Source organism: Protomyctophum parallelum (assembly GCF_964188405.1).
Source record: "Protomyctophum parallelum genome assembly, chromosome: 3".
Taxonomy (NCBI): Eukaryota; Metazoa; Chordata; class Actinopteri; order Myctophiformes; family Myctophidae; genus Protomyctophum; species Protomyctophum parallelum.
In genome coordinates, this window is record NC_139698.1 from 51,490,048 (window position 1) to 51,506,517 (window position 16,470).

General features: G+C 40.4%; 1 protein-coding gene across 1 annotated transcript in view; it reads right to left on the reverse strand.

Annotated features, from left to right (window-relative positions):
- The window catches only part of grik3 (glutamate ionotropic receptor kainate type subunit 3), a gene marked incomplete at its 5' end in the record, with an annotated part of 133,602 nt that overhangs the window by 56,894 nt on the left and 60,238 nt on the right, over window positions 1-16,470 (reverse strand). Inside the window, 4 exons of the mRNA XM_083760264.1 lie at window positions 3,147-3,200; window positions 5,717-5,898; window positions 6,031-6,288; window positions 8,065-8,238. Of these exons, the coding sequence (XP_083616390.1) occupies window positions 3,147-3,200; window positions 5,717-5,898; window positions 6,031-6,288; window positions 8,065-8,238 (668 nt within the window). The remainder of the gene's footprint in view (window positions 1-3,146; window positions 3,201-5,716; window positions 5,899-6,030; window positions 6,289-8,064; window positions 8,239-16,470) is intronic.

Below are 16,470 nucleotides of genomic sequence, written 5' to 3' on the forward strand. Positions count from 1 at the left end.
AAAATGAGTAAAATAAAATGCATAGTCTAAAAGGAAATGGAAAAAGAGAAAATCTGATTTTCCTGAAGCATATTAATAATGCAACTGTTAAACCGTTGGCAATGGAAACATCAATTAAATCTGAGACACCAAAATGTCTGACTGGGACATAGATTGTAGCTGAAGTATGAGGTCGCATGTCAATACATGCCACGTCAAAATGGGCCAGGGGGCTCTTAAAGAGACATTTGGAAATGAACATAGATATTTAATTTGCATCCTGTGGGGTTAGCGCTGCGTCAATGGGAACATGTAAGACACACACTTTGCCTCCAGTTATTAAAATGTTCTTTTGGTTGTTGTTGCTCCCCATTTACCATTACCATCACATGCCATACACTCTTTTATGAATGAAGGTCACTATTATTCCCAGTGGCGTTAAAATTCTCTGCACGATTTCATTATTATTCCGAACATCTGCATTGCCATTAACACATTTTAGGCTATCAGAGAATTATATACTGTATAAGTGACCCAACACAGAGTCATTTTGATGAATTGAACAATGTGGACCCTGTTGTAAACAAGTGTAATGCTTAATTGGGTCGTCCACTCACAGTTAACAGTCTTTATATTGAGTTTTGTGCTTAAAATGTACTGTAAATTCTACAAACTGTTAATAAATATTTCAATCAATCAATCAATCAATCCTGCACAGAGGTGTAATGACCGGCACTACTGATGCGTTAAGGCGCATGGCCATCAATCAGCGTGTTCAAGTTTTTCAAAGGTGTATTTTGAGCTGAGAAATCATTCCAAATCAAAAGTGTGGCATAGCCTTTACTGTTTCCAATTTGACTTTCTATAAGGTATATTTACAAAACACGTCAATCTAGACAAGTGATAACTCATTCTGTAGCTCTGAGCCTCTATTAAAAAAAAAAAGCTATGTTTTCAATGACCTATCTAATCTACTTGCTGACTTCAGTCACATAAATAGCAAGCAATATTTGCAAATTCCATTTTTAGCAGTGCTACTTTAGCATTCGCCCACCTATGCATTATACTCTAGAGACTTTCTGTGTACACAATATATCTCTGAGTGCATAAACAAGTGATACAGAGGTGCCGAACATCACAGTTCTCAGCCTTGGTTCCTGGAGATAACCCTGTAGGGTGGCGAGGCTGAAGCTACAGTATGACAGACTCATTTCAGAGGACAAGGATGTTATTACCCTGTACCTCTCTATACCTGCCGTTGCCTTTTCACGCTCTAATAATTCGGCATTTACCTCTCCCTCCTAAGATAAAATACAGACATCACCAAGTTCCATCTGGGTGGGGAAGAAATTGTATCACCACCTATACCATGCACGCATTCATCATTTTGGATCAAATCAAGCCACCAGGTATAATCTCCTTAATAATAGTGTGTCCATCAACGTGAATGTGACAATGCATATTATATTGCAGCATTAGATGGATTCCACAGTGCTGTGACTATGATGAAAAATGTGATCGCTGCAGCGACATGATATCAAATGATACTTTCAAAAGAAATCTTTCAATAAATAGTTATGCTTTATTTTTCTTGCACTGCCACGGTGTGGCAAGAGGGAAAAGGGTCTTTGGGTTCCACTATTAAGGCATTGGTAGCGCTATAGTACGACGCACGGCAGAACAATGCCACCGCCACGCTGCAGAGCGTGAACGATATAGCACACGTCATGCCTGGCCCTGTGTGTGCCATGTCATATTATCATTTATTATATTATATATTATATTATATTATATAACAGACTGGCCGAGTCCAGGGAGAGAGTGACTGAGCGAGAGAGAGAGAGAGATCAGAGCAGTACAATTCAAGGAGGTATTCATTCTTGCTGCTTTATCCTTTGTCGCCAGATAGGCAGAATCTATGTTGTCATTAGCCTTGTGCAGGGCTCCACTGGGATTGATGGCTGCACTATCCACAAAGCATACACTTGAGAAAAGATGAGGGGTCTTTCACAGTAATCTTTAGACATGTTACTCAGATGACCTCCGCCCCTCCCCCCCCCCCCCCCCCCTCTCTCTCACACACACACACACACACGCACACGCACACGCACACGCACACGCACACGCACACACACACACACACACACACACACACACACACACACACACACACACACACACACACACACACACACACACACACACACACACACATTTTAAGTAGAAATAGAAAAGAAACTAATTAGATATATGGTACGGTATGAATGATCTTGTCTGAGTAATTTAGGAATTGTTACTCACTTAAAGGTATATTCAGTGATTTCACTCAAAAAACCTTAGGTTTCGTTTTTGGCTGTGGGACCCAGCCTTTCGTCCAATCAGGATAGAGAGTCAAAAACGAAACCTAAGGTTTTTTGACCCCCAGGGGTTAACTGGGGACAGGGAGGAACTCCTTATATGGCCAGCACACTCTATAGTAGGGAGGATTATCACAACAAAACAAAAAAATAAGTGATATTTGAATTAAGTGAAATCACTGAATATACCTTTAAAAAATATAGCACCAATCAGTCCAGTCATAATATCTCTGTCACTGCATGCTCTCACAAGCTTATTTCTCTCAGTTTGTGCCATTTTCAACCTCAGAAGAGACATTCAGTAGGCCTACGTGCTGACGTCCAATCTGTTGCTTTTAATCTGCGCCTCTTCAAAGATTTCTGTTGACTTTACCCCGTAGGAGAATCTTTGTTTACGCTGAAGACTCCATTATGCTGCCAGTTTGTCAAACAACATTGATATTATGGACCGGATCCAAAAGGCTGTTGGCAAATTAGCCTCCATTCATCAATTGCTCACTCGGTGGCGCGATGAGAACAAGTGTGCCTGGATTTGCATTAACCAATTCTGACCGGGCACCCATTTTGGTGTCAGCATCATGTTATGCTTTAGCTATTTAAAAATAGCAGATCTACAAGCTCATATCGCGCCACCGAGTGGCGCGCTATGAGCTTGTAGGTCTGCTATTTTTGAAAGAATCGAAGAACGACTGACATTTTTAGAATCTGATCTCAGGTCAGAATGGGTTCATCAGACCAGTGTGTGTCCGGCGGAAACCTCGTATGAATCTGATCTCAGGTCAGAATGGGTTAAGAGGCGTGGTGCATTACCAGTGTGGTGAAGATGTAGTGGTAGTACTCTGTCATCATCCCCATGGTCTGGGCCTGGAAGAGAGAGAGAGAGAGAGAGAGAGAGAGAGAGAGAGAGAGAGAGAGAGAGAGAGAGAGAGAGTGTACATGAGAGATTAGAAATAGGTCAGGGCAATAATATCGGGGCAAATTTGGAATCAATATCACAAACAATGTTACATAGATCCAGAAATATAGTCTTTCATCAGGAAGAGGATTCATAAAAAGAAAAAGAAAATATTGGAATGATGTCAATTGCCCCGTTTGTTCTTTGGAGAGGTTTCTGCTGTTGCCTGTTGTTGTGGTAGCATCGTGTGCATCTGTGCTGCATGCGGCTCAAGAGCAACCAACATAGATGCTTTTTCTATGCATTTAAATGGTTTGCAATGGCTTGGGCCATGTGATGTTTTCCCAGGAGAAAGGGGGAGCCTTCAATCAACAGAGAGAGGTAATCTTTGTCCCATATCCAACACTCTCCCCCCTTCCCCACTTCTTTCACTCAATCTACATTCAAAAGCACCACACATTCCCCAGGCAGCAGTGTTTCTTATACACTATTTAATTGCCATGCCATCTGTTGTGAAGAGAGAAGCCAAGGTTGTGTAAATAAAGAAACCTGTGATTTAAAGGTGAATTCTCTTGCTTCATCTATCGATGCCGGCCCGAATAAACCATGTGGCAATAAAACGTCATGCCATTTTGTCATAATATTGTAACCAGGTGTGCTCATAAATTAAAGTGCCAGTTGGCTGACTGATACATTATCACACCGATTCTGTCCTAATGGCGCAATTAATTAGACTACGTGACATTTGTCACACTTCATGGTATTCTATTCTTCATGTCTATATTCTGTTCTGTTGTACGTCATCAACCTCATTTCAGCAAACTCCTTCTGTCCCTGACTCCACCAGTGGTGGCAGAGGCACTTAAAAAAAAAATCTAAAAAAAAACGTGACAGAGCCACTGGGATGGAACCATTGTAAAAGAGGTCAGTGCTTTTAAGAGACACTTGGGATATGGCTCCTATTATGTTCCAAGCAGAAGGTCTGTCTGAACTGCCATGTTTTCCCTTCCCCTCTCCACCTGCATGCAGGAGGCATGCATGCAACTTGACAGAAGAATTGTTGCATTTGGGTATTCCAGGACCAGGACGGGTTTTATACCCTAGTACCCACTACCCAGTCAAATCCTCCATGCTAATTTAACTCTGAGAGGGCGTACATTTGTACACATTTGCAGGCATCTGAGTGAGTTATGGTTACATTTATTTTTTAACCAATTCTGACCGGGCACCCATTTTGGTGTCGGCATCATGTTATGCTTTAGCTATTTAAAAATAGCAGATCTACAAGCTCATATCGCGCCACCGAGTGGCGCGATACGAGCTTGTAGGTCTGCTATTTTTGAAAAATCGAAGAGCGACTGACATTTTTAGAATCTGATCTCAGGTCAGAATGGGTTCATCAGACCAGTGTGTGTCCGGCGGAAACCTCGTATGAATCTGATCTCAGGTCAGAATGGGTTAAATACATTTTGCTGGGAGCACTGGCACTGGGTCAAACAACATTCCAAAAGTAGTATAGTAAAGTAGTGCTGAGAGGACATAATTTGTCATGCACCCATGACTAAACCCTTCCAAATCCATTATCTCCTTACTCCATCGTGCGTGGTATATCAACACTGCTTCTCACTGCAGTCAAAAAAACATAAATTAAATGCTTACAATTTTCCATTTATTTCCGTGGATAGGCACAGCTCCTTTGTTAAGATGTAATAAAGTGGCAGTGGCCTGCAGGTCAGCTTTGGTGGGGTAGCTGATAAATTCTGTCATTACTGCCTGAGCCTCAGAATGTAAATCAAATTCTGTGCAAGCTGCTGACAGAGATTTTATGCAGAAATCACAAGGCATTTCACTGAAAAATAGAACATTAAGACACAATATTAATTTTGGAACAAGCACAGGAACGGCTAATTATCTATCTTAAATGGCAGTGAAGGACAGTTAACATGCCAGAGTCGCATATTATGACTGTCATACCACCTTGTAATTTTCATAACGTAACCTAAACTTCCACCAGCCATATTTCAGCCGCAAAACACAACATATGTCACAACAAAACACCCTTTCAATATCAAGCAATATGGCTGGGCTCGGATGCTCTTTTTGATGATGAAGTCCTCTGACTGTAGTTACTTTTGGTAACAGATGATCTGATATGAGTGAATTGGCGTCGTTTGACAGCTGCGATGAGGCGCTCACGCTTTCATCTATCCAGCCATGCGAAGATCTGAGAAGTGTACACGCTGCATTTTACATGACGTTGCACTCTATGATGTCCGTACTGAACCTCAAGCCTGATTTAAATACAGTACGCCGTCTGTAAAAAAAAAAACCTGATCTACAGTAGGCTTCATTCATACAAGCTCACAAGTTTACAATGCGTCACGTGAGTTTGTATGGATCGGCTATCTGTGGTCACAAAGTGTTTTTAGACGGGCTATTTCCGGCATTATCGTACGACAGAGAATCAATTAAGCATCACGCTCACCGCTTTGAGAATCTGCGCAGCCATGTGATGGCTGCAGTCGAAGATGATGCGGAACTCTCGTCCTCTCTTCATTTCTTTGAGGAGAGGTCTGGTGTCCTGTGAATCCAGCGGTAGCTGGCGGATCTTCAGTCTGATATTGTACCTGGAGGGGGCCATTATCAGTTCCTGAAGTCTAATAAGACCTTTAGGGGAGGGGAAAAAACAGCACAAACACTAATACCCCATGTCCAGCAATTGTACACAGGAATATTGTGATTTGTATACTATACAGTAATTAATTAATTTATACAGAGTGGAAATTAAAGCCTGTTCACCTGTGCTGTCATCATACACAACAGTGGCCGTTTTCCATTTAAGGTACTGCACCAGGTCCAGTATGCCATAACTTAATGACGAATAATCTGGGTATAAATTGGCATAAAAGGAGTCCCTGTTGTCCATCGGGTGATGTTTCCATCGCACTTGGATGTGTGGTACCTCCAGCGCGTTGCAGATGGACTGCACGGCATTGGACGATGAGCTATGTGAGGGCCCAAATATCGCCACTACACCTAATGACAGTTGGTCACAAGCTAGAATGGTAAGAGGAGAAAGCATGTTAGAGTGTTACATCCTTCAACGATACATTTGCCAATGATTTTCTGAGAATTTCAAATATATGACTATCAGGGTTGGGCATGTTACACTCATGCATGCATGCACGCACGCACGCACGCACGCACGCACGCACGCTTCCATTCAGTTGTCTGGCTCTGAAGCTCAAATAAGGTTTGTATACTGTAGCTACAATTAAAAAAAAAAAAATTGACATTTGGAACGAGTAGGCCTATATTGTTTAATAGAGAAGGCAGAGAGTAGTGAGCAGGAAAATACTATAATGCATGTACCCAAGTAAATATGACTTATTGCTACTTGCATGCATGCAGTGTGGGTGTACTGTATAACACATTACATTATTTACATTAAATTACATTAGTCTGTAATGCAATATGCATACTGTTCCTTTTCCCCACCAGGAGGATGCAGCGTCTCGCCCTCCGTCCCACTACAAAACCCCCACTATAGGCACCACTCCATCCCATTTGAGTCGCTAGTGCAGCAACGAAAATGGCCATCCCCACCCTGCTTCCCTCCCGACACAGGCAATGGTGTTCATATACTCAGCATGCACCTCAGTGGATTCAAATCCCTAGACAAATGTTACCCTGCACTGCCCAAGAGCAGAGGAATTACTGTTCCATTCAGTTTTATACATTGATAGTTATATTTTGATGCAGTTATAGAGCGTCGCAGTCCCACCCCCTTTCAGAACAACGAGTGGCCCAGGAAATGAATCCCAATGCATTTTTCCCATAGGCATTTCATAACGCATTTATTTGAAGACCTTTTAAGCGTCGTACGAAGCCAACTCTTGTCGTGACAAATCATGACAACACACACAATATTTTGGACCAAACAAATTATTACAAAGAAGAAAAAAAGTGTTGTAACCTGCCGTTATATTCTACTTTCTAATTCTTTGTTTGGCCCGAAAAATTGTGTTTGTCGTCATGACTGATTTGTCACGACAAGAGTTGACTTTGTCCGCGGCGTATAAACGTCTTTAAATAAATACTTTCTGAAAAGTCTATGAGGAAAATGAACGGGGATTTATTTTCCGGGTCTCTCGAGGGGGGCGGGACTGCGACGCTCTATAGCCACTACCATGCAGTGCCACCTACAGTAGATTGACCTGCTCTGGGCTGTTGGCTTTTAGGTATAAAAGAGCACTGTACTGTATGTCCTTGCTGGGATATGGATTTGTGCTGATAACGGCATATATGTAAGGTTTAATGCTATATTGATTAAAAAAAAATTCGTCACGTGCAATGAATCATACTGGCACAATCACAGTGATGACTCTGGGATGCAATGGAGTTCTCAAAATAAATGCAACGAATGTAACACACTACTAGTAATTTGCATTACTTTTTTAATGTAGTAATATGCATGAATTTTTTCAAATGTGTAATACATTTCTTTGTTTTTGTCACAACCCAGCTTTGTACTAGGCCTACCTATAAATTAAACAGCACATTCAAAACCAAAAACATGCCTATTTCATTACAGTATGTTGCCATTATGTAGAGTGTAATTCACTGTTAAATTTAAACAATTTAAGTAATTATTTAATCAAATCATTAAATGACATTATTGTGTTACTGATTACAGTACCATGTAGGCAGGGCAAGTACATAGTTTCAAAACAATGAACTACAAACTACAAGTTAACAAACGTTTTTCACTGTCCAGAAACTACACTGAAGCATATTCACCATCTTTAAAGAAACACTGATCAAGACACTCACCTTTCCTTGAAGCCTCGAAACTGTCGTAGATATTAATCCTCTGTATGTCGTATGTTAACGTTGTGTTTGGCAACAAAGTCCTGTTTCTGTTTATGTTATTGACTGCAAATTTAAAAGCAAGCTCCTCTCCGCTGACGAGTGGAACAGGTCCTTCGGTTTGTTCAAAAATCCCCCCTGAAAAGAAACAAGAACATGACATAAGTACCATGTTTCATGTTTTTGATGAGAAGAGTAGTCTATCATTGAAACAGCACTCTCACATTTTCATTTCTAAAAGCAGATATAACACCATTTTCATTACAACCTTAATTTTCATGGAGCACCGTGCTTCGCTGAATGCTACAGTTCAAACAGGGATATCACCTTTGAAGTCATCATCTATGAAGGGTGTTCTTTTTTGCGTGTGTGCGTGTGTGTGTGTGCGTGTGTGTGTGTGTGTGCTAGAGAGGGAGAGAGAGTCTATACTGTATCAGATAAGAGTATATGAAACAGATCATTGGGAATGCATGACCCTTTACAGAATACTATACTGTACACTGGTTAAATGGATCAGCGATTCTCAGCCTTTTTGATTTCAAGGACCCCAAGTTTGATTGGGGTTTTCAACGCTTTTGGCTGGGGACCCCCGGAAATAATTACCTTAATAATAGAGAAAATACATCAAAAATAAATACTGAAACCAGATATAATCATTAAGGAAAGTTTATGCATGTACTATGTGTACTATGTAAACTCTTCATTTCCATTGTACAGCCATTCAGTTGCAAATATTTGCAAATATTGAAATATATCTAACATAATATATAAAAAAAAAAAAAAAAAAAAAAAAAAAAAATTGGGGTCCCCCAAAATAATTGTGTTAATGTTAATTATATATATATGTGTGTGTGTGTGTGTGTGTGTGTGTGTGTGTGTGTGTGTGTGTGTGTGTGTGTGTGTGTGTGTGTGTGTGCGTGCGTGCGTGCGTGCGTGCGTGCGTGCGTGCGTGTTCAATTTACACTGGAAAGAGTAGAGGGTTCCAAATCAATAGATTTGTCCATTAATATTTCAATACTGCTGGAGAAGGCACAGTTAGCTAAGCTCAGGAGTTGCACCTGTGAACCCACTAGTCTCCCCCCAGACGAGGTCCTATGTGACTGGATGATTCGGATCAACACACCTCTGTTGCTCTGTGGCAAATTCAGAAAGCCATGCTGATCTCACTATTTATGACTCCTGAGCCCCCGGATTGTGGAGGGATGTGATGCATAAAGTGCCCTGTGGACGGCGTTACATTAACCCATTCTGACCTGAGATCAGATTCATACGAGGGTTTCCACTGGACACACACTGGTCCTGATGAACCCATTCTGACCCGAGATCAGATTCTAAAAATGTCAGTCGCTCTTCGATTTTTCAAAAATAGCAGACCTACAAGCTCGTATCGCGCCACTCGGTGGCGCGATATGAGCTTGTAGATCTGCTATTTTTAAATAGCTAAAGCATAACATGATGCCGACACCAAAATGGGTGCCCGGTCAGAATGGGTTAAAATAAATGAATCCTTCCGTTTCATGGGGGGGAAATCTCATTAGAGTACATTAAGTAATTGCTGGAGTATATAGTAATTTGACTGTTAAGAGGATAAAATGCGTATTGCTTGGAAGCACTCTAACAAATTTAATAAACAGGGGGAACCTGTTCCTTGGGAGGAAAGATTGCCGTGCATAATTTGCTTTGCCCTTTTCAGAATAATGGCAATAAGGACAATGGCAAAGGCTTATGTACACAGAATTAGTCAACTCCATCAAATAATGGAAAAGCATTTATTTTTAGCATCCATGTGAAATTGACTCTAATAGCATGGGGCCAGAAAACAACATGGAACATAGTTCCCTTTTATTATCATAGTGAATGTCATTCATCAACAACCAGTTCACACAAATCTAGGCACTTTAGGCTTTACACTTAGGACTTCTTCTTGTGAACCTCCGTCAATAGCCTTCTGATTAACATGTTTCCTATAGACAAGAATACAAAAGCCTTTAATTATGTCTCTGAGGTCTTGGCGCAATGGAAACATCAGCTGCTAATTGTGGCAAACTGTTTTCATAATTTGTCCCTCTGTGAGATGGCTCTTTCAGCTGCATTCAAAAGCCGTCTCCCCCTCAAAACATATACATTCATATCCAGAAGTGAAGAAAGTAGAACCATTCAGATGAATCTGCATAACAGCAAAAGGATAAACAAAACCATCTAATCCAAATTCAATCACATGTGATGTTTTAATAAATTTGCTGTAATGTTTAGATGCCTGCACAAATACAACAGCAAGACATATGTAAACTGTTAAATGTCACTAAGATACCGTGACATGTGACATGACTAAATGTGACGATTGAAAATATTTTATTGTAAGTTCTTAGTCCAAATTCTAGACTATTTATATTTGTCATGAAATTTTGAATCGTCATTCTAAATGTATAGTCAATAAAAACAAATCAGGGAATATATTCGCAGAGACCAGAACTCGGAAATATTGGAATTGGAAAAGTGTCTGGAGAGGCACCTCATTGAGGAAATGCTAACTACTAATAATGAAAGTTGTATTGAAGCTGTTAAACTATGCATGTAAACTACATTTTGGTTCATCTCTTAGATGCGCTCCCTACAGTCTACTAGTGGGTAAGTCTATTTTAAACTGACACTATTTACAAATAGTGATCTTTATGAATACAATCTAGAAAACTATTCATAAGAAAATGTTGGTGTAAGAGAAAGAGATTCAATGAAAAGAAAACCATTAAAACCAGAAAAGCATCTGTGTCGGTTTCAATGTTTGCATTGGCTATTCAAAGATAGCAGACATACAAGCACACAGCACGTCACGAAGTGACGCACTACGATCTGCTATTTTTGAACATTTTTTGTAAATAGCGTGAAAAGAAAACTACTGATTTAGAAGGTATTTGTAGAACCGGCCTCATGTCTTATTAAAAGGGTCAACAACCACCCACTCCCCATAACAGTAACCAAAACACCAACAAGCTGCACAAGACAGAATCACATGGGAGTGCATCAGATGCTGTAACGTGCGTGCAGAGATGGCGAGGTGGTTTTGCATGTGAAATTAGAAGCACTCTGGCATGCAACCTGGTATGCACATGGCAGGCTTTGTTTTCTGTCAAAAGCAAGAAAAGTCTATGTCTAATCTCTCTGACCTTTAGCTATTACATATTCTTAGGGGGACAGTAATGGAGTGACACTCCCAGCGCCCACCATCCCCCTGTCTTTACAGCCAAAGTTATGAATCTGTACTGCTGCTAATACTCCAGAGATTCCTGTAACAAGTCTTCGCTTAGCTCAGCAACACGACGACCGAACAGACCGAGGTAATCATTTGCTGGTGATACTGCAGACCACACAAATGCAATTTCAATCATTCAGTTCATGAAATATATAAGTATAAGAAGAACTAATAAGAATGTGTATTAGTATTATTATGTCACTAGCTTTGCATTCAGTTCTTGTAGGCTTGGCTGAACATTGTCTAGGACTGTACAAGGACATTGCATGAAATGCAACCTTTTGAGTTTTCAATTCTAATAGGTTATATTATAATTTTTTATCTTTACCAACAGTGTTGGATTGGGGTTAGGTTTTTGCCTCATTGTTTATCGGTTAGAAAAATAACTAGAGAATGGGCTGATTTTCTTGAAACTTGGTGTGAATGATCAGTAGGTTGGTTGGTCCAAGCAAGAGATGATATATTTTTAGGTCGAACGTGATGGCAATCAATAATGGATTAACTTCATGCGATGGGCAGATTCACTTTTGGGAGGTTAAGGTCGACGGTCAAACTTAAGTCACAATCAAGGGCATGGTCAAACTTACATAATATCATATCGCAGCAGGTGGAAATGGCATCGTGTCAGACAGTGGATATATATAGTATATGCACTCTACCAAACTCTTACTGCCATCTCTCTAGGACCTGTATCACTCCAGGACTGGGAAGCAAGCAGGAAAGACAATCGTTGACCCCCCCTCACCGTGGACAAAAACGACCAACCGTCAAGTGGTACCAGTCTGTCGTGTCCACTATACCACATGCACCATCAACAGCTTTATCCCCAAGGCAGTGAAGCTCACAAACAAGTCCCCTGCCCCTCACTGACAGACCTCTGGGACTGGGACTCCCACTATACCCACGCCCGCACACAAGCCCCCTCCCCTTACTAGCCCCTGGGACTACCATTACACCACCCTCTCCTCCTCCTCAGACAGACACTCAATCACACAAAGGCACACGCACACACACACACACACACACACACACACACACACACACACACACACACACACACACACACACACACACACACTAATTTTCTCTCTCTCTTTCTCCTTGTCTCTCAGACACGAGCACGCATGGATACACATGCACGCACGCACGCCCACACACTCTCTCTCTCTCTCTCGCTCTCTCTGTCTGTCTCTCTCACACACACACACACAGACTCACTTACACACACACGCACTCGCGCACACACGCACACGCAAACACACACACACACAGGTACACACACACATACTCATTTTCTCTCTCTTTCCCCTTGTCTCTCAGACACACTCACGCACCGCCGCAAGCATGCACAGTTGCACACACTCAAACACACACTCAAACACACACACACACACACACACACACACACACACACACAGAGAGAGATAGTGCTACAATCACGTATTGTTGTCACTATTACCTCTGTACATAATTTTAATACAAACAAGTGTAATGCAAAATGTGCTATCTTATGTGTACACATTGTCATAAAGTGCATTCATTCATATTTATTATTTATTTCCTCACATTGTCCATAATAGCCTCTGAATTGTATTTTGCATATAGATCATATCTATACTTTTATTTATGTTTGGGGGACTTACTGAATGTGTAAATACTTCATAATTCTGTTGTTATTCGGCTGCAACGACTCACCACACACCAAGAGCAATTCCTTTAGTGCACACAAACAGTACAGTACCTGGCAATGTAAACTATTCTAATTCAGATTCTGGTTAATGTACAAGTGTACATTGCTCAAGAGACAAATGTGATCCGATGCACATACTGAATAAAACATTATAGTCACAGTGCCCAGAAGAAAAAAAAGACTAAACTATAACATATAATTCCAAGTAAGGGACGTTTAGTATATCGTGGTCTGAATATAATAGTTTATAGTTTATTGTCACATGCAACAGAGGCAATGGAATATTAACCTATTTGTTAGGCTATACTTCAACAATAGGCACGCACAGGATATTTTGCAGTGTCTTCAAAATGTTAAAGAAGCGTCAGAATGAGATTATTTTTCCTCTGCTAGATAAATACATAGGCCTACTGACAAAGCAGGTCAGTATAATGTCTTTTTTAGCCAGCCTATGTGCGTTAGGTTGGTGTCTTGGTGAATATTAACAATTTCAACCCTATATTCAGGGGTAAACATTTGGACAAAAGTAGCAGTTTTATGCAAGCTCACAATGTGTCCCAATGTGAAGCATTGTGAGCTTGTAGATCAGATATATGCCAGAATATGAAGGGTGACAAAAAGGTTGAACATCAGGAGTCAGGACGCCAGGAGTATGGAGTTCAGAATATCATAGACAGCCCTTTACACCCTTTTTGTGAAATCCGACTTCCACTTCCTTTCAGGTGACAGGATTTAGACTGAACTACAGTACAGGCAAAAACAAACATTTATTTATGCCGCTACACTTTGATTTTGCTCAGCTGTAACAGACAACACCTGCCAACCCTATACAGTATACTCCTTGTCCAAGCTACTGCTCTTTCCATATTACATCACATAATATAAGCTCCTAACCTTGCTGTACTGTAAGCTGGATTTCCCATAAGGGACAAGAAAACATCGGACTGAGATGTGCTGTGATTGTGAATTGGTGTTCCCTGGAAGAAATTCCCCTGTTATTCTTAATTTATGATTCCTTGTATGATTACATCACCGATGTGAGGAGAATGAACATGTACAGAAAAACAACAGCACACTTCAATTTCACAGTCAGAACCACACTGTATTTCTAGAAGCGTTTCTTTATGACAAATTGACAATATATTACATCATGAGCTAACGAAATAAATAAAAATAAGTAAATAAAAACACTGTGTCTCCATATAAATCAAACTCATATCTAAAGAGCAAAGAGACTAAATCAATACTACTATGGCTGCCTTTAAGTGTTATGAATGGACACTAGTACAGATTTAAGAATTGTCTGTCAATCCTCTTTTTCTTGATTTCTTGTACGTACTTCTCAAAGAGCACGATATCGTCACTTAATTGTGTCAAAATTCAAAACATATCTGTTCAGTACTGTAAGTAAAATGATGCCCCTGAGGTGATTTAAGCCAGTGATTCTAAAACTTTTTTAATTTTTATTTCAAGGACCCCCAATTTTATATGCATTAGTCCACAGGGCCCACATCTGATAAGATTTGTATCTCTTCTAATAAGAACATTGTATCGTTAGACAAAGACTTGGTCTGATATGGTCTGTCATCTGGTCTATAATAATTTGACTGTCTATAAAGATCAAATTAGCTATTCTTGTAGCCTATATGTTGTACTTGTCCATGTAATGGATGAAAATAATAAGTATCAATAATTTAGCTGGGTATACCCCTCATTGAGAATTGCTGCCATAAGCAATATACTATGGTCTCGCTGTTGGGTGGAAACCTTGTATGTCCAAAACCTTTCAGGAAATGCTCAAAATAATCTGTTTTCCAATGGGTCCAATGTAGCGATCATGCAAGCTCTTGTTCATACCTTTCATTGGTTCAATATGTATAAACCCCACACACGCTTAATGACTTCCACTTTTTTCCAAAATAGAGAAAATAGCCGATCTACAAGCTCATTCTGAGCTTATAGATGCATTTTCTACTTTTGCATGACATTCTTGTATGATAGTTAAATGTAAGGCACTAGTTTATAGAAAGAAAAAAAGTTGGAGATACAAGGTTTCTGCCCGACAGCAACGAATGCTTATTGCTTACAGTACGTCGGCTCCCCTGCACTGAATGATTAACATTTGATTAAAACAAAACTTTCAATATTGGGATATTCTTCTATATATCCATCGTTCTTCGTGATTGTACATGAACATGTCATTTAGGTTTACTGTATATATTTTTGCAATGAAAGTTCTATTGATAATATAAAACATTAACATTAACCCATTCTGACCGGGCACCCATTTTGGTGTCGGCATCATGTTGTGCTTTAGCTATTGAAAAATAGCAGATCTACAAGCTCATATCGCGCCACCGAGTGGCGCGATACGAGCTTGTAGGTCTGCTATTTTTGAAAAATCGAAGAACGACTGACGTAGAAACATAGCTTTATCAGAAAACTGTCAGGATGTAGAAGACGTTTATAGAATCTGATCTCAGGTCAGAATGAGTCACTGCTGTGTTTTCTTCTTGCCATTATACAGTATGTGTGTGCCGCATGAATGAATACAGTGGTTTTGAGAGATGTGAAGTCACACTGTTATGACTGAAACACGTACAGCTGATTAGAGCTGCAGTCTGCGGTCATGTCAACTTGTGACCACAACAAAGACAAATGTCCTGACCTATCTGGCTTCACGACAAGTCCATTCTTCCCAAGGACTCAAGTCTGTTCTTTGCATTATTGCAGTATCGAGAAACAAACACAGTCTGCGTGTATTTATTATTCGAGCATTAGCTCTCGCAGTGGGGGGTTTACATTTATATTCACTACGCAGGGACCCGCGAGTCGGTAACAATGTAAGTCGGGGAACGATGCACATCGGAGTGCATACCACACTTCGTTATGCAAAATCCATTGTAGCAGTTGTCAGAGTACTCGCTGTAGCCCTTGTCAGATTACCAGTGCGCGCTACGCACTACCATACGACTGATTGACTGAATATGGAGATGCTGGGAACCCTGATGTCGCCAGAAACGGCTGACATTGTGTTGGTGACGTATAGTACAGTATACATGTGCAGAAATGGGAAACATACGCCTCCACGGGCGGACGGACGGACGGACGGACGGACAGACAGACAGACAGAGCCCTGATAAGGACGGAGTCATATTGTGCATGCTATACCACTTACAATGGTGCAGTGGCACACAGCAGGTTAAAGGACAACTTTAGTTTTTTTCAACCATGGTTCATGTTTTAGGTTGTTATTAGAGAAAGTAAAATATGAGTGTTAATTTTCTTTCATTTGCTGCTTTCTTTCGTTTTTGCGATTTTAGCAGTTTTTGACAAGGGGGGCGGGGGCATTCGAGCATGGGGCTAAATATGTATTTTTTTACAAAATATTATGGCGATTAATTTTTTTATTATTTACTATAGTCCTAAT